The sequence below is a fragment of the Rhyacophila brunnea genome, unplaced genomic scaffold, assembly GCF_057557595.1.
Source record: "Rhyacophila brunnea isolate RB1 unplaced genomic scaffold, BYU_Rbru_1.0 scaffold_1, whole genome shotgun sequence".
NCBI lineage: Eukaryota > Metazoa > Arthropoda > Insecta > Trichoptera > Rhyacophilidae > Rhyacophila > Rhyacophila brunnea.
Genome location: NW_028232751.1, coordinates 65,391,957 through 65,418,695, shown reverse-complemented (window position 1 = coordinate 65,418,695; position 26,739 = coordinate 65,391,957). Strand labels below are relative to the sequence as shown.

At 36.2% G+C, this 26,739-nt stretch overlaps 1 protein-coding gene across 1 annotated transcript in view; it reads left to right on the top strand.

The window, feature by feature from the left end:
* Nucleotides 1–26,482, top strand: part of LOC147080132 (uncharacterized) — a 67,319-nt gene extending 40,837 nt beyond the window's left edge. The window contains exon 6 of the mRNA XM_085948344.1: nucleotides 26,187–26,482. Within this exon, the coding sequence (XP_085804470.1) occupies nucleotides 26,187–26,346 (160 nt within the window). The 3' untranslated portion in view covers nucleotides 26,347–26,482. The remainder of the gene's footprint in view (nucleotides 1–26,186) is intronic.
* The last annotated feature ends 257 nt before the right edge of the window (nucleotides 26,483–26,739 follow it).

The window sequence follows — 26,739 nt, the reverse complement described above, 5'->3', positions numbered from 1 at the left end:
TCTCACTAGACATGTTTTACTGACTAAAAAAGTTCACTGGTAAAATAAATGGGTTCAAAGTCACCAATAAAAAATAAATATCAATATACACACACAAAAAGTAAGTCAGTATAGTATTCACATAAAAATAAATGTCATTATTCATACAAAAAACAAATAAAACTGTACAGGAAACAAAAAACGCGCTTCAAAATAATTACGCACTAAAACGCATGTACCGCGCCCCTGACTCGTAGTACTAAGTTGAATGAACCTTACGAAATGTCTCCAAACGACCGCGCGCGTCGACTAACCTTGAAGAATTAACTGAGTATGTGAATTGTATGTATGTATAAACCCATAAGCGTATCACGTTCGTTTTGTAGACATCGAGATGTATTTTTTTCTAAAGCGCGAACGTGATACGGGTTAGCGCGCCAGGGCTACGTCACAGAGCGCGTATCGCGTACGTTCAAAGAGGTCGGGCGGTTAAAGGAATTCACTAAAATTTTTAGAGTCCCGAATCTACTTCCATTTGAATCGGGCACAAATTTGATATAACTCGACACAATTACAGATAATATCGTTTTTAAATCGCGTTTTACATCCGTCACCATACATTTTCGCATCTTGCTAGCCATCTACGGCAAATTGATTATATTGTCACTTAATACTTTTTATATAATCGATATTTCACAAATCAGAATTAATATTCCACCAAACTATTCAAATCTGTAAGTAGCACATTGGCGTGCTACAAGAAATAAATACATCTTTCCTCACTAATTACTATGAAAATATAATCTAAAACCATGTCACTGCTTTTTATCTGTCAAACTAATAGACTTAGATTTTCATTTGTTTTCTTTCGCAAAACAAGTTCATTTGACGTGTCAGAATTCAAATTTAGAATTTGCAGAATTAATCGAAAAAATGTGACATTTCTATTAGCATGTTAAATAATCAATTTCAATCAAGACATTTCCATTGTAAGATGAGTTTTCTATTAATTAATAACACATTTGATTTTTTTTAAATACTTCTTTGTGGCTGTTTACTTACTATTTTTTTATTGAATAATTAACTAGGCTACTAATTTCCATAGATATAGTCATATTAAGTTGCCATTGCAAACAATGAAATAAATTAATACGAATTGTTATAATTAACAAAATGTGTGATATTGTATAATATCTACCTATTTTTACCATCCTTATCATCATCAATCTGGACCTATCCACTGCTGGATGAAGGCCTCCTCAGCTTTATTCTACTCCTTACTTACACATGGAAATCAGTGATATTATACTATCTATATTTATAATGCCATTTTTATCACGAGCCTTAATAAATCCACTGCTGGATGACGGCCTCTCTACGTTGATTGTATTCTTGATAGTCTTGAATTTCATCATCATCATCAATCCACTGCTGGATGAAGGGTTCCGTAGCGTGATTCTACGACTATCGGTTTAACGAATTTGTGATATTATACCTATTTCTATCATCCTTATCATCATCGACCTGAACCTATCCACTGCTGGATAAAGGCCTCCCATAGCCTGATTATACTCCTTTCTGTCATATGAATTGCTGTATTTATCAAAATCGGTGATGTTATATTTATCTACATACTCATATCGTCATCATCATCAACCACGATCAATCCACTGCTGGATGAAGGGTTCCGCAATCTGACTCTACTACTATATAGGTTTACCGAATTTGTGATATTATACCTATTTCTATCGTCCTTATCATCATCGACCTGAACTAATCCACTGCTGGATAAAGGCCTCCCATGCCTGATTCTACTCCTTTATATCATTCGAATTGCTGTATTTATCAAAATTGGTGATATTATATCTATTTATATTGCCATTACCATCATGAGCCTGAATCAATCCACTGGTGGATGAAGGCCTTTCTAAGTTGTTTGTATTTCTGTCGATCATATGAATTGCTATATTTATCAAAATTGCTGATACTATATTTACCCATTCATAATATCGTCATTATCATCATCAACCATGATCAATCCACTGCTGGATGAAGGTTATGCCAACCTAATTCTACTCTTCTTAGTCATATAAACTGCTATATTTTTTTTAAATTTGTGATTTTATATACCAACCTATTTATATCGTCATTATCGTCATCAATCCACTGCTGGATGAAGGCCTCTTTAAGCTGATTCCACATTTTTAGGTTTTATAAATTCCTATTATTATCAAAATTGGTCTATTCCTCTCAGATATAATATGTATTGCTTTCTTATTTATCAACATTTGTCTCGATATAAATGTCCCGCACAGGGAAACTATATTGGTTAAGGTTAATTTTGAATTCAAAATTTGATTTTTAAATATTATTCTATAGCTGCAAGCATTTTTATTTTTTATAGACAATGAAACAAAACAATGTTTAAATTTGTTTTTAATGCTACTAATCTTTTTCTATTATGTAAATGGGACCCGAAAGAGATTAATATTGGGATATATTGGATCGCTTTTAATGATAATCACATAATATTGCTGTATATGCGAATGAATGAGATGTATAATTATTTATCATATTTAAATGCACATACCTACACATATAATGTATTAAAATTAAAATGTCAATGGTAGCAATCCTTGATTGCCAGCTGTTCTGCTAGGCCTAGCAGCCTGAAGTGGTGTCAGGTAATATTGTGAAGGCCTGACTCCAGAATAGACTACGCATATGACTCTAAATTTGTATTGGCAGTGACGACATGCAAATCGCAAAACTAACAAATCAGCGAAATGTCAAAATGTCTGACGTAAAACTATAAGGGAAAACTATGGCGCCGTCCATACATACTTTACAATTATATTAAAATCCAACACCATGTCATCATGACGAAAAGCTGTCTGCAAGACCTAGCGAGACAGACTGGCGAGAGCCAGCTGGCTCAGCTAGTTTCAAATAATAGGTATATTAAAAAAACGTATCCTTCAATAATTATTGTAAAGGTATATTATATATTTAGGTACTTTCATTGCCAGTACTGTACCAGCATTGCTGTACCAGGACACACATCATACTTCAACGGCCTTCACTCTTCATGCTTTTTCAGGGTGTTTTCATTAGCAAAGAACATACCTTGCGAGTGCCACGTGATGATCCGACTGGCGGAATGAAAGCTCTGGAGGAATAATGTTTTTGCTACACGTTGTCAATAAATCTTTTTTTTTCTCATTGGAAATGTGTAACTGAGAAGCGTAAGCGTTTGGTATGTCTTCTAGTGGTAGAACACTTCTTCGACCTCTACGATTACCAAATATATAAATTTTTTTGTATTCACTTGAATAATCGTAGCGGTAAAAGATTGTTCCTGGCGAATTTTTTTCATATTTAAAACATTTCACTTTGAGCCAGTGGACTTTATCTTTGTCTTCGTCATCATTTTTATTTTTGATAATTTTTTTCGCTAATGTCTTCAAGTCGAGCATGTCGTTGAATGTCAATTGTTTCACATGATACGGATTTTCATTACATTCTTAAACTTCCGTGCCACACGGCTCATTTTGAAAATGTTCAGCCAATCATGCACACTGAACACGTCCATAAATTTTTTCTTATACTCGATAGCACTATGCATGCTATCGACTTCCACGTACGAATGTCCACTCTCTAAAAATTTATGCGGTAGGTGTTTCAGGAGAGCTGCTATATGAACATTGCGATTTTGGCCTCCACATGTATCGGAATACAGCACCAAGTTAGTTGCTGTTAGTGGCACTTCATTTCTTATATAGATGGCCAAACATGATCCGATTTCACAAGCTCCCCTCTTTCCGTCTACTTCACTCCATGCATAGCAAAATCCTCTATTTGGAGGAGCACCTTCATATACGGTTAAATTGAACATATTAAGCTTCCGCATATAATATGCCAGTGTAGCTCTGGATGGTGGTATTTGTAGGACTTTCTGCAGGTCAAAAGTTATTGTAATGTATTTTACGTTGTTGATTGAAAGATTTTTGTCCGATGACTTTGATAATTCAGCTGCCATTTTCCGTTCAATGTGCATTCTATACTCTGATTCCGATATGATTTTTTCCTCACTAGAGGCTTGAGAGTACTGAATGCAATTTTGACGCACTGATCGTTTTTTGGTTTAATAAAATTTAAATTGTAATTAAGGCTAAAAGTTCGCCTATAAGTTATTGAACTCACCGGGACTGTTCGCAGTACACTATGTACTGATCGTACATTTTGGAAATGGACAGACCACTATCCATATATTCCCTCGTCGAAGATGCTCTGGTATAGTGGCTTTACATTTTCGGGTATCTTTCAATATGACCCTTTACTATACTAATATCCTCCTGTTTAGTTTTATTTGATGGGTTTTTGCGTCCTCATATCCATCCCCATAAAAAGCATTTTTTATAACTGTATATCGTCTTTATAAAAAAGTTTTGGCAAACTCAGCCTAATTTGGCCGGTCTTATATAAGTAACATGCTTTTGCATCTTTACGTTGTTTACCTGTTACAGTGTTCTGTTTACGGTATTTTAGATTGCTGGACTCCACATTTCTTAAAATAAAATCTCTTTTTTTTTCGCTTCCATCCTGCAGGATTACATGTCTTCCAACAGGTTTGTCGTGCAGATAGATCCTGGAGTGCAACTTCTTGCAGTTCCTTAGCCATAGGATTAGGACAATTATTTTCAACTCCTGTGGATGATGAAACAGGCAAAATCATGGTGTAGACAGTAAAAAACCTTCATCGGCTAAAATATTTACAATCTCATCTGCCAGCTTTATTTGATCTTCTATGATATGATTCTATGTATGTATTCTATGATTATATTATTGTCCAATGCAACGTCTTGTGTAATTTCTGTAAAGAATTAAAATCAACCATTTAAAATTACGTCATAATATACTAACTACTTATATAACTATAACTAACAAATCATTTCAGCCCGCATTGCAAGACAATGTCTGTGTATGTCTTATCATAATAATATGTAGCGCATGGTTTGCACTTTTAATGTCACTAATTATATTTAAATAAATAATATCCATATACAATTTTATTGATTTATGTAAATTTAACTCACAAAGAGAGTTAATTAATTAATTGAGTTTGCATATACTCGGTATAATTCAATGAAATAATTTCAATGTATTATAATTCTACGGGTCATTATCTAACTTAGTCTATTCACAATCACAAATAGTTGGTGACTTACCTATTTGTTTTTCCTGTGGAATTTGCTGTTGGCTATCCAAATCATGGTATTCAAATCCTGCGTCGCATAATATTATAGGAATCTTCTCCAAGTCAACCTCATGTATGTGTGAGTAAGAGTATGTAAGAGTGGTTGTTGCCCGTGTCCTCTCGTGGTTGCCCGACCGCAGCTGCGATCGTACTGTGGAAGAAGACGCAGTCCTCAAGGACAACCTTGCTTGCCTCGAGCTGGATGGCCAGCGCCCAGGCCTCTTCGGTTATCTTTTCCAGCTCTTTGTTGATGGCCCCGATGATGGTGTTGGACATTTGGTTGTCTGTCTTTATCATGTCCATAACCTTATTTACCTTATTAACCTCGTTCTCTACCGTCGCGTGCGGCGGCCGTTGACGCCGCGGCTCCGCCCCTCGTCGAGGTCGTGGTGTTATACTGAGGGAGAAGTGCACGCACTCTGGGGGCCCGTCGGCGAACCCGCGCCTCCCCGCCGGCGCACCTGCGAAGGCGTGCTGTCGGAGGGTGAGCGGCGAGATGCGGACCCCGGTGGAAGAGCGATGAATCTCCCCGTTCGCTCGTTTGAGTTCCACAGGTTTACCCCTGAATGGTTTTACGTACTCTTGAACTCTCTCTTCAAAGTTCTTTTCAACTTTTCCTCACGGTATTTGTTCGCTATCGGTCTCGTGGTAGTATTTAGCCTTAGATGGAGACTACCACCCGCTTAAGGCTGCACTCTCAAGCAACCCGACTCTGGAGAGAGAGACCGTCGCGGCCGGCTACCGTCATGACGTAGGCGCTTTTGGTTAACTCGATGGCACCGGACCGGACCGGCACGGACAGCACCATTTGGCACTTGCCGACTCTGGGTCCGGCTCTATGGCTCATCTTGACCTGACGGTAGTCTTCTTCAAAGAGGCCCGTGTGGTCCCGAGCGTTCGACTTAATGGCTTCCTTAAGCGTTTCCTCGTTGGTAGAAACCGGGACGTTGAAAATTATGATTTGCGGAAGCCTTTTTCCAGCGACTTCAGCCCGTAGGCCGGCCTCCTTGATGCCAGGGGCTGCCATGAGACGCTTGGCCTCGGCGTCAGTTTTGGGGTGTATAATGACCCTGCCGTCCCGCCCCATCCTGAGGCCGGTTATTGGGACGTTGAGGTTCTTGGGCACGATTTTCACGGTCCTCGTGTCTTCGGACTTCTTGGTCTCCCCTGTCAGGAAGAAAAAGACACCCGGTCTGGCCGCCGCCGTCGGTGGGACTGTCGGGAAGTCTTCAGGGGCCTGCTTGGTGCAGCTTCTGGCTCTTCTTCGGGTGACATCACTCCAAGAGTGGTTGTTGCCCGTGTCCTCTTTTGTGGTTGCCCGACCGCAGCTGCGATCTTGCTCTGGAAGGAGGCGCGGTCCTCAAGGACAGTCTTGCTTGCCTTAAACTGGATAGCCAGCGCCCAGGCATCCTCGGTTACCTTTTCCAGCTCTTTGATGGTGTTAGACATTCGGTTGTCTGTCTTTATCATGTCCATAACCTTATTAACCTCTTTCTCTACCGTCGCGTGCGGCGGCCGTCGACTCCACCCCTCGAGGTCCCAGTGTTATACTGCGGGAGAAGTGCACGCACTCCGGGGGCCCGTCGGTGAACCCGCCGGCGCACCCGTGAAGGCTTGGGTCTTGGGTTTGCCCCGGAGCCTTGCCTGGGTGCCTCGTTCTCGTTGTCCTTGTTATTTGTAGGCTGGTTGTTAGGGTCAGCGGAGTCATTCCGCGAGAAGTCCTTGGTTTTCGACCTTGTCTTGTTTTTTTTCTTATTATTGGGGGTTGGTCCGGCGTCAGCGGCTTGGTAGGGCCCCGGAGCGGATGTCTCCCCTTCGCCGTATTCAGTTGTTGTTTTCTGGTTGTTAGCAGTTCTCTTGGCTGCTTTGGCCTCGTTTTTCAGAAACTCATGCTGTTCCTTTCTCTTTTCCTTTGCTTCCTCGTTTTCAAAGTGATATTTGACAGAGGACTTGGCTTTGGCTACTGCCGAAGCAGCCGCGCGTTTGGCGCTTTTGGTCTCGGTCGCCTCGTGTTCAGGGTGATCAGTTGTCTTGCAGCAGGCGACAGATACGACAACCTGTCGTTCGCTAGCATCTCCGTCGATATTGCAGCGTTTCTGGCTTTGGCTGCCACTCTGCTCGACTCGCGCGCATGCTAGACTCTTTGGTCCGTGTTTCAAGACGTGTTCTGTGAGTGCCCAAAACAAACCCACCACCGACCGGGACGCGTCCCGTACTGTCGGCTGTAAAAATATAGGCTACTTACCATAATAGTGTGTACCCATAATTTTATTACTTCCGGAACTAGCTCAATAAATAACACAAAAGCAGTATAGCACAAGAATCTTATCGTAATCGAGGATCGTGAATGTGGTTATATCTGTTCGGAATTATTCCTCTCGGTTCCAGTACTTCAGGTCAAATGTTGTTAAATTAATTATTTATGTAATTGTGTAAAGGGGCGCCATCTTAGCCCGATTTCTCCTTACGGCATGGTTAAATACAAGGGACATATCGGGACAAGAAAATAATAAAACCTTTTAAGTACGTTCCAGAATGGACAATATGCAAATTTATTGTAAACAGTACAGCAACAAGTTAACACACGCAGTTAAAACGCAACAGTATAATAATCCAAGTTACAATTAGACCCGAACCAAATGCCAAATACCTATCAACAAAACTAGAGTTCTCTGTGGGGAGTTATTACCAAGTTTAAGCAAAACAGGAGTCTAATCCTCTAGTTAATCGATACAATAAATACCGGTTGAGAGTGTCCGCCATTGTTAAAACCGCCGGGAGTCCGAATACCGACACCTCGTTCTAGACTGGACCTTCTGCGTTGCTCGCCGGATGTAGACTAACTCCCTTCTCCACGCGCATGTAGTCGCCTACCCACGCGTAGGAGATACCAACTTAAAAATCGTTCCACGCAGACTGCCATGTTAACAACGATAAATTTCAGAAACATAATGTTGCCCTTAAAAGTGTTCAAACGTATTTATTCTAAGTTACGGAATAAATTACGTTACACGGCCTTGTTTGGATTCGTTTGAAGTGGAACAAGTTTGTTTTTATTCTGAAAAATCTAAATATAAAGTTTATTCAGAAACGAATGTAATAGTATGCATACCACATATGCTTTCATACTTGCTTGTCACACCTCCACCCATTGGAGTCGTGTCAATTTTGGTAACATCATTACAGTATCGGCATGGATGCTTGTGTGATCCCATTTTCCGTCAAATTGTTTTCTGCAAATTGTCCACTTTATATTTTTAGTTGACATGTTATTTATAATTCCTTCTAAGTAAATGATGAGTATCAAATGACAATATTACTTTTTGTCCGAAGTAATGAGCTCATTCCTTGTCGTTCCGATACGATCTTTGGATCCGCTGGATGAGTTGGTCGATGGCAGGCAGACTCATTAGTTTTGCCTTATTGGTTCAATAACTCTTGGTCCGGTTGAGTTGACATCTTCCATCGTCATCAGGTGTTTTTGTAGACCCTGTACAGAATGCGTAAGTGGCAGGTTGTTTAAATTTATGACAAATCCCTATATGCTCTTCCAACGTTGCATATGTAATTATATGATAAACGTATTTTCCCCCCAGAATAAGGCGAAGTTCCTTCGGATTATTTAGTTTTAGGACTTCTTTAATTGCTGTTGGCGGGTCATGGGCTTCCTGATCTTGCAAGTCTTTCGAGGCTACATTACACGCTTCAGTCGTTGGGTAGAATATCATGACCTTACATCCTTTATCTAGTTCTGTCCTATCCTATTCCAGGCTATTCCCTCTTTCCCTTTCGGGATCTTGTTAATAACAGAATCTCCCATTTCTGGCAGTTAACAGTCTAGTATAGATTTGTCTCTTACCTCTGTTATCAAGAGTCCGCATACCTAGTATGTAGATGGATATATTGTGACTGTGATTGCGATTCTGGGTATCTTCAACAGTTGAGCTATTGACTCTACCGCTAGCACTTCCGAGTTATTCCTTTAGTTTATCTCATCCATTACAAGTAAATCTACTTGCACATCTTCCATAGTTGTGAGGAAGTGTCTGTAAGTTGTATATTGTATGACAACAGTCCCATTGCCGCGCGTCATGGGTTTTTCGCGCTAAGTTTGCGGGAAGTTTGACTGGGGCGGTACATCTGTCTAAGAATAACGCAGGTGTTGTAGGACCAGCTCAGCGAGGCCGGAAATCTCGCGTCGAGCAAAAGGGCAAAAGCTGGTTTGATCACGATGTACAGTACGCACAGCGACTGCGAAAGCACGGCCTATTGATCCTTTCGTATAAACACTTTTGTTTGTTTCGAGCTCAGTGCGGCCATGAACTTTTTGTATTTCGGGCTTCAACAAAAGGTGGCGCACTTCTTATCATTTCTGTTTCCATGATAAAAATATGACATTGCTGTGTTTGATGATAAGACGCCTCAATGAATTTTACTTATATGTAATGAGGGAAACACGCACGTTAACATAATTTTACTCCCTAATTTAATTATAGTTTGTCAATTTATGGCTACGGCCGTATGTTGTAGCTTAACCGCTGGGGAATGACAAAAGAAATGGCGTATTTCAAAAAAACACTACCTTATTTTTAGGTCAATAATTATTATAAAGCAATCATTATTCATAAGATGTTTATCACACTTGAATGGTCAAAATCATAGCTTATAATAAGTATCTTTAGAATCATCTTCAAATGTGTTAATCTTGCCGATTTTTTGAATAATAAAATGCCTAATTCTTATCAAATTTGGGATCACAGAGATTATCTTCTACTATTTTCTACTTACTATTTTCTAAAATTATCTCGTCATAAATTATACTAATGGTTTTATAAATGTGATTAAAAATTAATAAATGTAAAAAATCTGAACACCACTGCACATTCATGTACCGAAATATGACTATATTCTAAAACATTAAAGCGAGAGGTTTAAAAGAATACTATTTTATGTAACAAAAATATTTTATGCAGTCATCAAATGTTTAAAATAAATATAAAGGATAATAAGGCTTCAAAATTATATAAATAGATTATCTACAACGTTTAAGGAGTGTCCAGGATCATGGTTTGAAAATACAATAAAAACTCAATTTTGACCTACGACGAGCATGTCCCCCCTTAAGGTAGTTCTGAGAAAAATGAGAAAAACGGTTCTGGGTAGTTTTGAGAAAAAGGAGATAAAATCATTTCTATTAAATTTGTGAACTTTTGTAATTCGTTACATTCTAAAGAGTATTTGGCTTTCCATTTTAGGAGTATTTGAAAAGCACACCCAACCATTTTGGCGGGTTTTGAAATGTACCCTAATTTTTGATCATACGTATTGATGGTTTTTGGCGTTTTTTCAAGCTCAATCTTTGGCCATCATATAGTTAACAAAAATATCCATCTAAATACATATATAACTGAAAAATTTTCAAAAACCGTTTTAGGGGCTTTTGAAACTAGGTGCCTCATATTATAAAGAGTGTTACAATTAAATAAATCTGTTCATCAACCCCTAGTCAACACTGAATGAAACAGTCTCAAGATTTTAAAATTGTTTTTTTAATTCAACATAAGCCTGGTTTGTTGCTGTTTCTATCTTATAATGTTTAAAATGTTGAAAACATATTGTTAAAATAAATATGTTTTATATAATTTCATTCTATGGTGTTATATTTAACAATTTAAAAGTGAAGTATCATTTATCTAGTATGGTTTGGTTAAACAGGTTTCAATTCAATTTTAAAAATTAACTAACATCTGAAAGTTATTATTGGGTCGACGAAAACAATGACTGGCAAAATTTAGTGTGCACTATTTTTGTCAGATCTCCTTAGCCTAACTCCGCCCATCGCCGCCACTGTTATTGCAATGAAGCGAGAAAATACTTACCTTCTAAAATTAATGTATACTAGCTGAGCCAGCTGGCTCTCGCCAGTCTGTCTCGCTAGGTCTTGCAGACAGCTTTTCGTCATAGTGACTTTGGCGTTGGATTTTAATATAATAATTGTAAAGCGTGTATAGACGGGGCCATAGTTTTCCCTTCGGGATGGATTTTCATTCAAGTCAGACAGTTGAAAATTTAGCTGATTTGTCAGTTTTACGATCTACATGTCGTCACTGCCAATACAAATTTGGAGACATGTGCGTAGTCTATTCTGGAGTCTGGCCTTCTCAATATCGTCTGACACCATTTCAGGCTGCTAGGTCTAGCAGAACAGTTGGCAATCGCCGATTGCTACCACTGTCATTTTAATACAATATATGTGTAAATATGTGCATTTAAATATGATAAATAATTATACATCTCAATCGTGATTATCATAAATAGCGATCCAATATAACGCGAATATTAATCTCTTTCGGGTCCCATTTACATAGCAGCATAAAAAATAAATTTAAACATTATTTTGTTTCATTGTCTATAAAAAATAAATGCTCGGAGCCATAGAATAATATTTTAAAAATCATATTTTGATTTAAAAATTAACCTTAAACAATATAGTTTCCCGGTGCGGGACATTCATATCGAGACAAATGTTGATAAATAATGAAGCAATACATATTATATCTGATAAAAATAGGAATTTATAAGACCTAAAGATGTGGAATCAGCTTAAAGAGGCCTTCATCCAGCAGTGGATTTATACAGGTTGATAACGATAATGACGATATAAATAGGTAGGTATATAAAATCACAAATTTAAAAAAAAGATTGCAGTTTATATGACCAAGAAGAGTAGAATTAGGTTGGGATAACCTTCATCCAGCAGTGGATTAATCTTGGTTGATGATGATAATGACGATATTATGAATGGGTAAATATAATATGAGCAATTTTGATAAATATAGCAATTCATATGACCGACATAAATTCAAAAAACATAGAGAGGCCTTCATCTACCGGTGGATTGATTCAGGCTCATAATGATAATGGAAATATAAATAGATATAATATAATATCACCGATTTTGATAAATACAGCAATTCAAATGACAGAAAGGAGTAGAATCAGCCTTGGGAGGCCATTATCCAGCAGTAGATGGGTTCAGGTCAATGATGATACGGACGATAGAAATAGGTATATTATAGTAGTAGAATCAGGTTGCGGAACCCTTCATCCAGCAGTGGATTGATCCTGGTTGATGATGATGACGATATGAATATGTAGATAAATGTAATATCACCGATTTTGATAAATACAGAAATTCATATCACAGAAAGGAGTAGAATGAGGCTAAGGAGGTCTTTATTAAGCAGTGGATTGGTTCAGGTCGATGATGATGATGATGACGATATGAATATGTAAATAAATATAATATCACCGATTTTGATAAATACAGAAATTCATATGACAGAAAGGAGTAGAATCAGGCTAGCGAGGTCTTTATTAAGCAGTGGATTGGTTCAGGTCGATGATGATGATGATGATAATGATGATGATGACGATATGAATATGTAGATAAATATAATATTATCGATTTTGATAAATACAGCAATTCATATGACAGAAAGGAGTAGAATCAGGCTAAGGAGGTCTTTAATAAGCAGTGGATTGGTTCAGGTCGATGATGATGATGATGATAATGATGATATGAATATGTAGATAAATATAATATCACCGATTTTCATAAATACAGAAATTCATATGACAGAAAGGAGTAGAATCAGGCTAGGGAGGTCTTTATTAAGCAGTGGATTAATCCTGGTTGATCATGATGATGATGATATGAATATGCAGATAAAATATATAATATCACCGATTTTTATAAATACAGGGATTCATATGACATAACGGAGTAAAATCAGGCTAGGGAGGTCTTTATTAAGCAGTGTATTGGTTCAGGTCGATGTGATGATGATGATGATGATGACGATATGAATATGTAGATAAATATAATATCACCGATTTTGATAAATACAGAAATTCATATGACAAAAAGCAGTAGAAACAGTCTATGGAGGTCTTTATTAGGCAGAGGATTGATCCAGGTTGATGATGATGATGATGACATTATGAATATGTAGATAAATATAGTATCACCGATTATGATAAATACAGCAATTCATATGACAGAAAGGAGTAGATTCGGGCTAGGGACGCCATTATCCAACAGTGGATTGGTTCAAGTCAATGATGATAAGATGGATAGAAATATGTATAATATCACAAATTCGTTGAACTAATAGTAGTAGAATCAGGTTGCGGAACTCTTCATCCAGCAGTGGATTGATCCTGGTTGATGATGATGATGATGATTATGATGACGATATGAATATGTAGATAAATAACATTAAAAATTCAATACTGTCAAAAATACAATCAACGTAGAGAGGCCTTCATCCAGCAGTGGATTTATTGAGGCTCGTGATAATAATGGAATTATATATAGCTAGGTTGATAATAATATAATATCACTGATTTTGATAAATATAACAATTCATGTGTAAGTAAGGAGTCGAATAAGGCTGAGGAGGCCTTCATCCAGTAGTGGATAGGTCTAGATTGATGATGATAGGGACGATAAAAATATGTAGATATTATACAATATGACTCATTTTGATAACTATAACAATTCGTATTAATTTCTTTCATTGTTTGCAATGGCAACTTTGTTAGTTTAATATGACTATATTGTGATCTATGGAAATTAGTAGCCTAGGTAATTATTCAATAAAAAAATGGTGTGTGAACAGCCACAAATAAGTATTTAAAAAAATCAAATTTGGAATATCACGTTATCTATGAAATGGCGGACAGAGGCGGGTGCGCCTGTCATAATTTTATTTACGTAGTGAATCGTACCAATATTATGGTTTTTTCACTGGAAAAAAGTGCGCCAATGCCTACATTACGATATTTGAATAAAAATAATCGAATTTGTTTATCAAATAAAGGATTAGAAGGTCTTAAGCGACGAAGACGTCATTCTGCTGTATGTTAAAAGAAGTATGGCGAATTGTATACGCTTTATGAGAAAATATCAGTTATAAACGTCACGTACCTGTAAAATCATTGAAAATTTGTGAAATGTGGTCAATTCAAACGGTAGATGAATCGGTAGCGCACATTTCGAAGTGAAGATGTAAAAATAACAATAAAATGTCGCTTAAATGAGCCGTTAGTGCGTTTTCCAAAATCTCTTAGGATAATAATAATGAAAGATAATTAGTTTCCACCGTTTCCATGGTGCTAAAACTAGGAATTAGTAGTTTTGACTCATCTAAACTGAGTCGTAGAAAGGTGACAAAAACATTGACCCTACGAGGAGTGAGGACAACTAGTCATTTTTTCCAGTTGTAATTCTCTGGAACTGAAGAGAAGTGATATACGAATATAATGGTTAACATAACGAAATTTTTGATTTATCGTACTATGGAACTGAAACATCAATATGTACTGCATTTTTTAAATTATCATAATATGTATCTTTATAGCAATTTTATTAGGATGCTGAGAATTTAACTAATTCATAAAATATGCGATTGTCAATTAGGTCTCGCTTCCAAATATTTCATTATTTACTATTCCATGAAAAAATATTGTTTAAAAGTGTAAGTGTACGGACTGAGTGGACAGCGTTCGGCTGGGCGTGAGCGGTGTGCGCAACACAAACGTATAACCGTGTGTGAAAATGTTCTTGGGCAATGTCTTTTTTTGGTTATACGTTTGTGTTGTTCCCGCCCCTGCTGAACGCTGTCCACTCAGGCCGTATTCTAAGAGTCGAATTATATATGGCTGTTGCTATGACAATAATAACATTTTATACACCATGATACAAAACAATTAGTGTTATCGACTGACACCTCCTATGTAAAAGTTCGGAACTGCGTTTTTGGCTATTTTGACTTAGTTGCCTTTTATTAAATAATTTTAAAGATAATAAAACAGTTATATCACAAAAAAATCAATCAATATTTTATAGGCTTAAATAAAAGAAATATGATTCCAGCAATTATATTTACATTATGGTGTCATTAAAATTTATTGAAATCGTATTACTGAAAATTACTGAATCAATTTGCAGTTCCAACCTTATATGTAGGGGGTGTCAATATATATGTATTCGAATCCTGTTTCAAACAATGAAAACTGCCCCAAACTAGTTCATTAATTACGAGTATATTATGACAACTCGGCATCTCAATTGATAATTTGGAACATCTCGCAATAAAATTGAATACTATTACTTCACCCTGTCACGCCCGAGTGTTTATACAGCTAGTGCACTTACCTCCGTGCGTTGCCAGGTCATGCGTCTCCCGCTATGTGAGACCTGCAGTGCGTGCGTATATTGCTTTTGTAGCACCGCTGCAGGTTGAGGGAGGGGTCGGCGACGAAACCCTTGAGGGACCGACTGAAAATGGAGCATCTTCATTCTACAGTCATCGTAATTAAGGCTCTGTGCTTTACCATTTTAAAGTATCGGTGTATTCATTACATTAATCATGCTGAAACTTTTAATACACTATTAAACTACTACTAATAAACTAATGATACACAACCAGAATGTTGTGAGATGTTCCAAATAATTGTACATGTTCTATAAAGAATACAATTATCTGTCTTGTATAAATATAGTTTAGTTTTATTAAATAATGATTCATTGGAAGTGTCGAAAATATCTCTTGCTATAATTTTGTTTGTCTAATAAAAATAAATTAAAAGCTGTTTGACATATTAATTCTTGTTTTATTTTTGATGTGCTAACAATTGATTATAAGATAAATCTGATGTAATATTTCACCACCGTAACGCTTCTTTCACATTATACAGGTTTGACCGTACGGAGAAAAAATTGAGTGGCGACATTCTTTTAGTGGCATGAAGAAGATAATGACCCTTTTCACATTACACGGCGATGCTTAAAAACGGAAACTTTGCCGTATAGCAGCCGTCCATTGCCACTGTAAGCACTGCGGCCGTACGGTCACCGATGACTCAGTGGTGCACGTGACGTAATGCACGCTTTCATATTCGACGGCTTTAAATCGAACAGTTTTTTTGCCGTACTTGTACATATAATGTGAAAGGAGGGTGAGGATGTACAGGAGTCAGAATCTTTTCATTGCTATGTTTTTAAAATCTCAATGAGAAATGCTACGATTTATAATAAGTGTTGATAAAAACATATCGTCGGTATAGTGGCAAAAGGCGTTAAGTCAAAAAACCGTGTTTTGAGATAATCGTCTTTTTCTAAATTCAAGAAATTGAAACCTTTCTATTTAAATAGTTTAAACATTTTTACCTAAACTTGCTACTTTATGATATTCGGTAATCATTTATGAATTCGATTTGAGTATTGTCAAGTCTTTTTTATAGTAATAATAATTAGTTTTTTGAGTTTATTTACAAAAAGGTGAATTAACGTTTTTTGCCACAACGATTTTTGAGTTAATAGAATAGTCAAACATTAAATGTTGTAGTTGAGTAGTAATACATTGGACTCTAATAATAATAGAAACTGGCCAATTTAAAATAAAATTAAAATTAAAACAGAAATAATATTAGGTAGGTGGATACTATTAGGTAATAATATTAGGTAGGTATAGAAGTAATTTGATATTTTTGTATGTAAGATTAGTAATAATCTTATTTCAAATTACGATACTTTTCATCTTTATTAAATTATTAAACATAAATTTGTGTAGCTAAGTACTAGGTAAAAATAATAAAAAAAATACATTTTTATATAATTTATTTATCAGAACATTGGATAAGAGGTGGATAAACGGTATGGGGATGATGATTACACAAAAATAATTTATGAAAACAATTAAAATTAACAATCACTCTACAAAATTAATTAAGAAAACTTATAATATAATTAAGAGATCATTTCCGCTTCATCATAGCCAACCTCGAAGGGTTCGAGAACAGTATTTAATTTATTTATTAGAAACATCGGATAACAGGTGGGTAAACGGTATGGAGATTTAAGAAAGAAATTTGGCAAATACTTTCTTTTAATTCATTTTGATAAAATTGGTATGATTTTGAGTCCTTGCGCAGTTTGCCGTCAGCAATTCGTACCCTTTGGGGTTTTGGAGCAGCACTGTCTGCATCCCTAAAATAAAATCCTCTTTGCGCTTGAAGCTCTTTCTTCGTCTTCTTTGGCCTTAATTGGAGCATATGGACACCACGCGGCGCCTCCAAGAATCCTTGTCGCTTGCCAGTCTTTTTGCTCCATTCCAGATCAAACCAGCATCCAGTAGCTCCGCCGTAAACACTCTATAGATAGTATTTAGCGGCCTTCCAGGACGCCGGAGTCAGGTCGGCTTGAAGAACAGGCAAGCCAAGTTGAGGTTCTCTTCTGGCATCCGCAGCACGTGGCCGAGCCAGGTCCAACGTCGCCTCTTCACTCTCAGCGTGATGAGAAGCTGTTTGGTGCATTCTCTTATCTCCTCGATCCTAAAGTCATACCACCGCACACCCAGTATTCATCGCAAACATCTGTTTTCGAAGCTCAGTATACGGTTGCCATGAGCCTTCGTAAGGTGCCATGATTCGCTACCGTAAAGCAACACCATAAGAATGCAAGCGTCAAATAGGCGGCATTTGGTTTCGACCGAGTACAATTGTGAGTCCCAGACATTATTAATATTGTCTCCATCCACAACATCACTTTGGTGTGCATAATCTAAAATATAAATAATACATATGCGTTAGTAAGGATGTCTTTCCGATTACATAAAAATACGCCATAGAAACGTGATATCAGTACACAAATAATCAATAATTGTAGAGCAAACTTCATTTTGAGGTTATGTTGAATTAAGTTGCTTACCTTTTACATGCTCCCTTATTTTATTCTGTTGCCCATACAGAAACATAATATTTTCCAATCTTAAATTATACTAGTCGATAAAAACGATTATACAATAGATTACAAGCACAATTGTAGAAAATATGAGATATATAAATACGCGCAAAATGTCAACATTCAGAACCAACTGTCAAATGGTTGCAAGCTGTGTGTGGCATAGACAATAAGTCAATATAAATAACGGACAAGTGACTAGAAGCTTGAAGCCAAATAACGTTAAGTCATCTTATTGTTATTTGCCACTATGAAGTAAGAAAGAAAGTGACTTAATACGTATTGAATTCTTTAAATTATGTCAAAACTACATGGACTTTGGCGGAGCTTGTTTTTTCAGACGATAGAGCGTGTTAAGCTTTATCATTCTGCATTCATAACTCAAATCAGCCAATTTTTGACTTATCGTCTTCTGCCACTATACCGACGATATGGTATTATTGTTAAACATCTTTGATCAGCGATTTCCAAATTGGGAGGCACGAAAAGTTTAACACAATTAATGTAGCCACAAGTTTGCAGTTTGCAAATGCATAGTTTATAAAACAGCCGCTAGTCTTAAACTACACAAAAAAACAGTCCTATAAAAGGTTGTTTGCAAACCTGTCTGAAAATATGGAGACTAATTTTATAATCCCTCACTTCTATACTATTGTCAAGCGCGCTGGCATCTCGTGAAAAAATCAAATAAAAGGGTCAAATCATAACGTTGAAATTTGAGGCAAACTTGTTTAGGAGCGATAATTTTGTTGCTAAACTTGTCTATTTGGTTTAAATTTTTAATAAAATTGAGTGAATAAATCAATGCAAGGACCACTAATGCATTCACTGATTAAAAAGACGAAGTGAAGGCATTCATGAAGAATTGGAGCTTTGGAAATTAAAATTACAAAAAAATAAGTTCGCCATGTTTTCACTTTTAAACGATTTCTGCGCCAGTTATATTGAAGCAAACAAAAATCTATTTGCTGAGTTCGTTCTTGGTTAGTTTGCTAATGCACTTTTCACATTATTTTATTAATAGTGCTGCTTTGTTTCAGGGATATTAAATATTTTAAATATGTGGTTGAAAGATCCTGGTCCGGGGGCCCGCTTCAGGACGTGGGGCCCATGATAGAATCCATTTGTCAATGAACGATAATGAATTTCGATTGACTACTATATTACAATTGATTATGCCAATAACAAGCACATTCGTCGCATGAAAAACAAATTAATTTAAAAATGAAAACTTGTTCATTTATTTTTTTTCTATTCATTTTTGTATTTAAGTACATTGTTCACTATTTAAAAAGGTGTCTGTATTATTTAATGAAATAAAGGGAATTTTTTTTAAAAGGGAGGCTAGTAACATAAAGTTTGGAAACCACTGCCTTAGATATTGATTGTGGGACATCGATGATTATTTTAACACCGAGCGTGAGAGAGACTTGATAACAACTCGCGGTAGGTTGCATTGAATAGAGGATTGCCTGAACACTTGCCAATGAGGGTAGGTGAAACTACATTCCCTGTTCACATAATATATTGAGGGTTAAGAAACGACGCCTCGTAAGTGACTTGTTAACGGCCCACATGCTCAGCGTAGGTCAAAATTGAGTTTTTATTGTATTTTTAAACCATGATCCTGGACATTCCTTAAACGTTGTAGATAATCTATTTATATAATGTTGAAGCCTTATTATCTTTTATATTTATTTTTAACATTTGATGACTGTATAAAGTATTTTTGTTACATAAAAAAGTATTCTTTTAAACCTCTCGCTCTAATGTTTTAGAATATAGTCATATTTCAGTACATGAATGTACAATGGTGTTAAGATTTTTTACATTTATTAATTTTTAATCGCATTTATAAAACCATAATTTATGACGATATAATTTTAGTAAAATATTTACGATAAAAAATTATATTGATAATCTCTGTGATCCCAAATTTGACAAGAATTGGGCATTTTCTTATTCAAAAAATCGGCAAGATTAACACATTTGAAGATGATTCTAAAGATACTTATTATAAGCTATGTCTTTGACCATTTAAGTGTGATAAACATATTACAAATAATGATTGCTTCATAATAATTATTGACCTAAGAATAAGGAAGTGTTTTTTTGAAATACGCCATTTCTTTTGTTATTCCCCAGTGGTTAAGCTACAACATACGGCCGTAGCCATAAATTGACAAACTATAATTGAAGTAGGGAGTAAAATGATATTGACGCGCGTGAGACCCAGCAAATGTAAAAAATCTTAACACCACTGCACATTCATGTACCGAAATATGACAATATTCTAAAACATTAGAGCGAGAGGTTTAAACGAATACTATTTTATGTAATAAAAATACTTTATGCAGTCATCGAATGTTTAAAATAAATATAAAGGATAATAAGAGATAATACGGGATTTCAGCATTCGGGATTTCGTCCGGCACCGAGTACCTAAGTAGTTTATCAATCAAACTACTGAAACATTTATACTTAGCAGATAACATACTTAATATTTTGTTTGTAATTTCATACTATCTTATCTATACTATCTAAAATACGCATTTATGCATAATAATATACATGTTTAAGCCTTATTATAATATTAAGTAGATAAAACGCTGAAATATAATGTTATTTTCATTCTAACATCTAACACTATTTTTAATATTTGTTGTAAATATAAGTACCCATGTATAGACAATAAATTAATTGATTATGCACATCTTTAAGTTTTAACGAAGGAAGAATTATTTTCTTTTAATAAACATCATAAGGCATAATAATTATTCTCAATCTATATTAAAAATGTGTCAAGTGCAAAATGTATAAGGTACAACTACTGAGAAGATAGAAGCATATTAAACTGACTTGCTTATTTACTCCAACAAATTGTAACGTACGTCTATTCCTTTGCGCATTTAATTCAACTGTGCGGCGTCCAATCCTCCAGGAGGCCAATTGGGTCGGCGTCCAATTGGGCCGGCGTCCGATTGTACCGACGGCCAATTACCGGAGGCCAGTTCGCGGTGTCAAATCGTCCCATTCCCGGCCACTAGTGCTTTACAAAATATTTATTAAATTGTCGATTTTTCCTGCATTTCAAAAAAAACAAATATCAAAGCCAGTTGACAGATGTAAACTTAGAAGCAGCCATGCGGCTCACATTGGAAAAAAGGAGTATTTCCATTTGCATTATTTTTAAATAAATAGATATATACTTACTGAAATGTTCAAATGTCTTTTAATGGACTTGTCTATAAATAAATTGATCCATTTTTTTAGTAAATAAAATTTAGCTTTAATTCTTTCAACCACAACAAAAGTGAAATTTGTGTGCGGCCACCGGACGTTTCCATAGAACTGTCAATATTAATTGTGCGGTCACAGTTAAATTTCACGTGAGAACCACTGCTATAGATCAATGCTCCGCAGCCGGTGTGCCGCGGTGCATTGCTCCCAAAAAAAACACAAATAATTTTGTATTTTATAAAATACTTAGGTACTTAATATCCAAATTAGAGTACATGGCTGGTAATATATTTGAGCATATGCATGAACTTAATAAAACAATGCAAGGTCAGAATGAAAATATATTGACGTGCTCCGATAAATAATTAGAAGGAGTTAAGACAAGGATCTACAAATGTACCAAAGAACCTACCTGAGTACCAGACCACCATTGAAAACAAGCAATTAATTTTGGATCAACCAGATAAGTAAGATAAACAGATAACAAATTTGTTCTAATAGTAAAAAAAGTAGCCTGGTGCTATTTTACTTCACTGCCATTAATATTTTAAAACATTCGATTTTGGGATAAGTACAATTATTTATTATTATTGTGTCAATACTCGACAAATAATTAAAGTGGATGTATTAATAAATACAAAAAATCGCTAAACATACAATCAATACCATTAATTTTACTTCGAACACTATTAGAAAAACGCTATTTTAAAGTATCACATTGTCTTTAACCTTAGCGATAGGTAGGGGGAGCGCCGACGATTCTGGCCTGGGATCCTCCTTCAGGATGTGGAGTCCATGTTTGCGTGTATAAATTGTATTGTGGTGTGCCGTGGAATTCTGGGAAGACCTTTAGTGTGCCGTGGGTGAGAAAAGGTTGCGGAGCACTGCAATAGATGACAAAAACACTGATTTGTTATATCAAACACTAAAGGCCGGTGCAGATTAGTTGATTAGTTTAGTCAAGTGACGAGTGATTTAGTAACTGAAAAATGTTCAAACACAGCACATTAGTGAGTGAATGAACACTAAAAGAACTGAGCACAACGTAACAAAGCAAAAATAAATAATTAACGATTTTTTTTATTCAACGAATAATTTAATTAAACATTAAAACATGGTTGATAATATACTATATTCAATTTTAAGACATTATTTATTTATTGGCAGATAAAACCAGACAAAAAGAATTTATTTTAAGATGCATGCAACCAATAACATCTAGAACAAAAAAATGAAGGTACATCAAGAAGGAAGGCTAATCACACATATTTCTTCGATGTTTGTTGTAAAAATATTCGAGTTTGCAAACAGTTTTTCTCGGCCAATTTAGAAATCAGCAGTAACACTATTAGTACATACTGCACTAAAGAAGGCAAAAGATGGTTTTCTCGAAACTGATATGAGAGGTACTGCTCCGAGCTACAAAAAGGCAAGCTGATGATGTTGAAGACCATATCATCATCAGCCTGAATCTATCCACTGCTGGATGAAGGCCTCTTCAAGTTGCTTCCACTTCTCTCGGTCCTGTGCATTGCGTTGCCACGTACTTCCGCAGAACTTTATCATTTCATCGATCCAGCGGCCTCTAGGTCTACCTTGTGGACGTTTTGTACTTCTTGGATACCACTGGATGACTAGATTTGTCCAACGATTGTCTCTTCTTCGAGCTATGTGTCCAGCCCATCTCCATTTAAGGCTTTTAATAAACTCTATTACATCGCAAACCCTTGTCTGCTTCCTTATCCACTCATTCCTCTTTTTGTCCTTTCGCGTTATGCCCAGCATGCACCTCTCCATACCACGTTGTGCTACTCTAAGTTTCTGGATCTCTCTTTTACTTAGGGTCCATGTTTCACAGGCATATGTCATCACGGGAAGCACACACTGGTTGAACACTTTGCGCTTTAGGCACAGTGGAAGGTCACTTTTGAAGACATTATTCAGGCGGCCAAAAGCACTCCAGCCTAGCTTTACTCTGCGAACAATTTCATCAAATACACATCAATCTATAGATACTTGTTGTCCCAGATAGATGTAGCTTTTCACCTGTTCGAGCTGAGTGCCATTGATGAGGATCTCTTTTTGGCCTGCAAAGCAGTTGAACATGACTTTCGTCTTTGTTACATTTATTTTCAAACCTACTTTGTTGCTTACTTCAGCGAGTTCCTGCATTCTGCTTCTTCTGAGTCTTGCGAGAAAATTACTATGTCATCGGCAAAGCGCAGATGACTCAGGTATTCTCCATTTATGGGGATCCCTTTGTCATTCCAGTCAAGTTGCCTGAATAAGTCTTCAAGGGTAGCTGTAAATAGTTTAGGTGAGATTGTATCACCTTGTCGGACTCCTTTGGTGATAGGAAATCTGTGCGATGGTTTATGGAGATTTACAGATGCTGTTGCGCTACTGTATATATTATTGAAAATATTTATATAGCGTCCAGTGATTCCTTGTTTTCTGAGTGCGTCGAGTATTGAACATTTCTTTATCGAATCAAACGCCTTCTCATAGTCTATAAAACCCATGCATAGTGGCAGTTTGTATTCCTGGTACCGCTCTATGATTTCTCTGACGACTTGGATATGGTCCATAGTGCTGTATCCTCCTCTAAATCCGGCTTGTTCTCTCGGTTGGTTCTCGTCTAGTACATTTTGCAGACGGTTTGAGAGAATTTTTGTGAACGTCTTGTAGAGAATAGGGAGTAGACTTATTGGACGATAATTTGCTAGGTCTTCTCTGTCACCTTTTTTGTGAAGAATGACAATGCTGGCATTTTTCCATACCTCTGGGACATCCTCTTTGCATATGCAGGCTGTGAACAATTGTGCAAGTACTTCATTTGCATCCTTTCCTGCTTTTTTGAGGATATCTATCGTTAAACCGTCTTCCCCGGGGGCTTTCCCACTTTTCATGTAATTTAAAGCATGGGTTACTTCCCAGGATGTAATTTCGGGAGTATGGTCTTCCGAATTTCCATTTCTCTGAAGATCTAAGTCTATAGTCGTATTGTCAGTGTCATCACTGTAGAGATCGCTGTAGAACTCTTCAACTCGGCTTAACAAGTGTTCCCAATTTCTGACGATAGAACCATCTTTTGCTTTTAGTGCTGTGATTTGACGTTCTCCTATCGACAAGCATTGCTTGTTTTTGTTTAAACTTCTGCCTGCTTTCACAATTGCTTGTATGAGGTTTACATTGAATTTACGAAGGTCTTCTCTAATCTCCCTTCGGAGGGTTTTGCAAAGTGATGAAAACTCCATATCGTTTTGTGCCTGTCTATCGCTCTTGGTTTTCCTTCTCTGCTCCATAAGATTCAATGTTGCCTTCGAAAGCTTGGTGGAAGGTGTAACTTCTGAGCTTTTTACGCCTGTTTTTTCTGCACATTGTAGAATAATATTTGTTATATCCTCCGCGTTGGATAGGGAAACGGTTTCGTTCTCATCTAAGAAAGCCGATAGTGCATTTTTGAGTTCATTTTGGAATTCAGTATTGTTCTGCAGGTATACGCGAGCATTTGACTTCTTCTGCAGTTTGGATCTTTCTGATTTGACGTTCAATAGTTCGAAGACCATATAAGAAGTTTTAAAAGAATTGAGTCTCACTATTGCCATGCAAGAACCGCACGGGAATACATGGACTATTAAATATCACTATGATATTGTATAACAATTTATATAAAGAAAAATGTTTGAACGGCGGCCAGCAGTGTTAATCAATCGATTTACAGTCGTATATTTAATACGAAATTAAATATTTCGTTCTTCAAACCGAAAAAGGATCTTTGTTCATTCTGTGTAACATATGAAAAGAACAGTTCCGATTTTGATAAATGAAAAAGGAAGGAAGAGTACGAAACACATGTAAGAAAAATGTCCAACTTGCTCAGAAAAAGATAGCTCCTGAAAGGAACGATATTGATAAGTGAAATAAAATAATAAAAAGCTACCCTAATTTTTTTTCTTTAAATGACTAAAGACAAAGGTAAATGGCAGCAGGTAAAAGCAATCCAGGTTAATAAGGAAGAACCTTGTATGATTAAGTACCTACAAAACATCATACTCAGAAGAAGAATCTGCGTGTCAATTCCAGGTAACAAAGTGAAGGACCTTCTCTCCTTATGTAAAGGTTTTTCAAGACTTAAAAAGTTGTTGCCAGATAGTCGCAGATGAAAATAATGACGGTGTTTTAATTTAGTTTTCACGGTCAATTGTATTCCTAAATATTACTTTTAATAATTTGTTTTGTAAAAAACCAATTTGTTTTATCATACAGCGTAGGTATACCTCGTAAAAGACTGTAACATTGTGGATTTTCACATTATGCTCCGCCTTGCAGTGGAAATGGTGATTTACTTTATACCTACTATCTTATTCTACTAGTAATTGGTCATTCTCATTCTTTTTCATTTCTTCTCATTCATTGCTCATTCATTTTGTCGAAAATGCTCTCTATAACAGGGGGGGGCAAACTGCGGCCCGCCGGCTATTTTTTTGCGGCCCGCCATCATTAATTGTACTTCTGATTACGAATAATTTCTTTATATATATTTTTTTAATATTGACAATAGATTAAAATTTGAAGAATTTGTTGTTTCGTAAATGTATTAAGTTAGATTCGGTATCCTGTAAAAAAAGAGATTTGTTAGCACAATACATTACATACTCAATCCAATGTCACATCTATTTAAGTACCTATTGTTTTCATTTACTTGAACTTAAATTACCTAAATTCTTGTATCACGTTGTGCAGAATACAATATGCATATATTTTTTTTATTTTTGTTGCTTTTTGTTCGCTCGTAGGCATCTAAATTTTGTTTTAAGTACACCGTTGAGTCTCTCTACCACATTCGTTGAACAGTGGGTTTCTCAACCGCATAACCTAATTTGCCTGAAATGTTTTTAGATCAGTCAATACCAAGAAAACCAAAAGGAAACAAGAGAATAACGAAGATGACCGAGAGAGAAGACGAAAGCTGCAACCGACTACATCATCTGCTTCACGTTCGTCAGCTGAATTTTTTTTCAATGATCACAATCTGTTTTTTGAATATGTTTTTGATTAAATAAATTTGAAACGTTATACATTGTTGTTTCATTAAATACCCACTCATAACTATGCAAAATTTTGATTCCTTTGATGTCTACGGAATACGGGTAATTGTAAAACCAAACGAAAATGTTTGTTACTGGCAGTGCCAGTGGCGAAGGGTGGAGGTAGGCTGTTAAGATCCGCCATAAATAGTGCACACTAAACTTTAAGTTAAAACTCTTTCGTTATGCAATCGTTCCATTTCCAATTTGACCAGTGATTCGTTAAATAATAAATGTCATCTCATAAGCAACAATAACGACCTCGACACGTTCGCTACCAGTCGAATTTGAATAAAAATGGGGGCCCTGAAAAGGGCCTTTTGTACGACGATAGATGGATTATTGCATGTAATCATAGACGATAA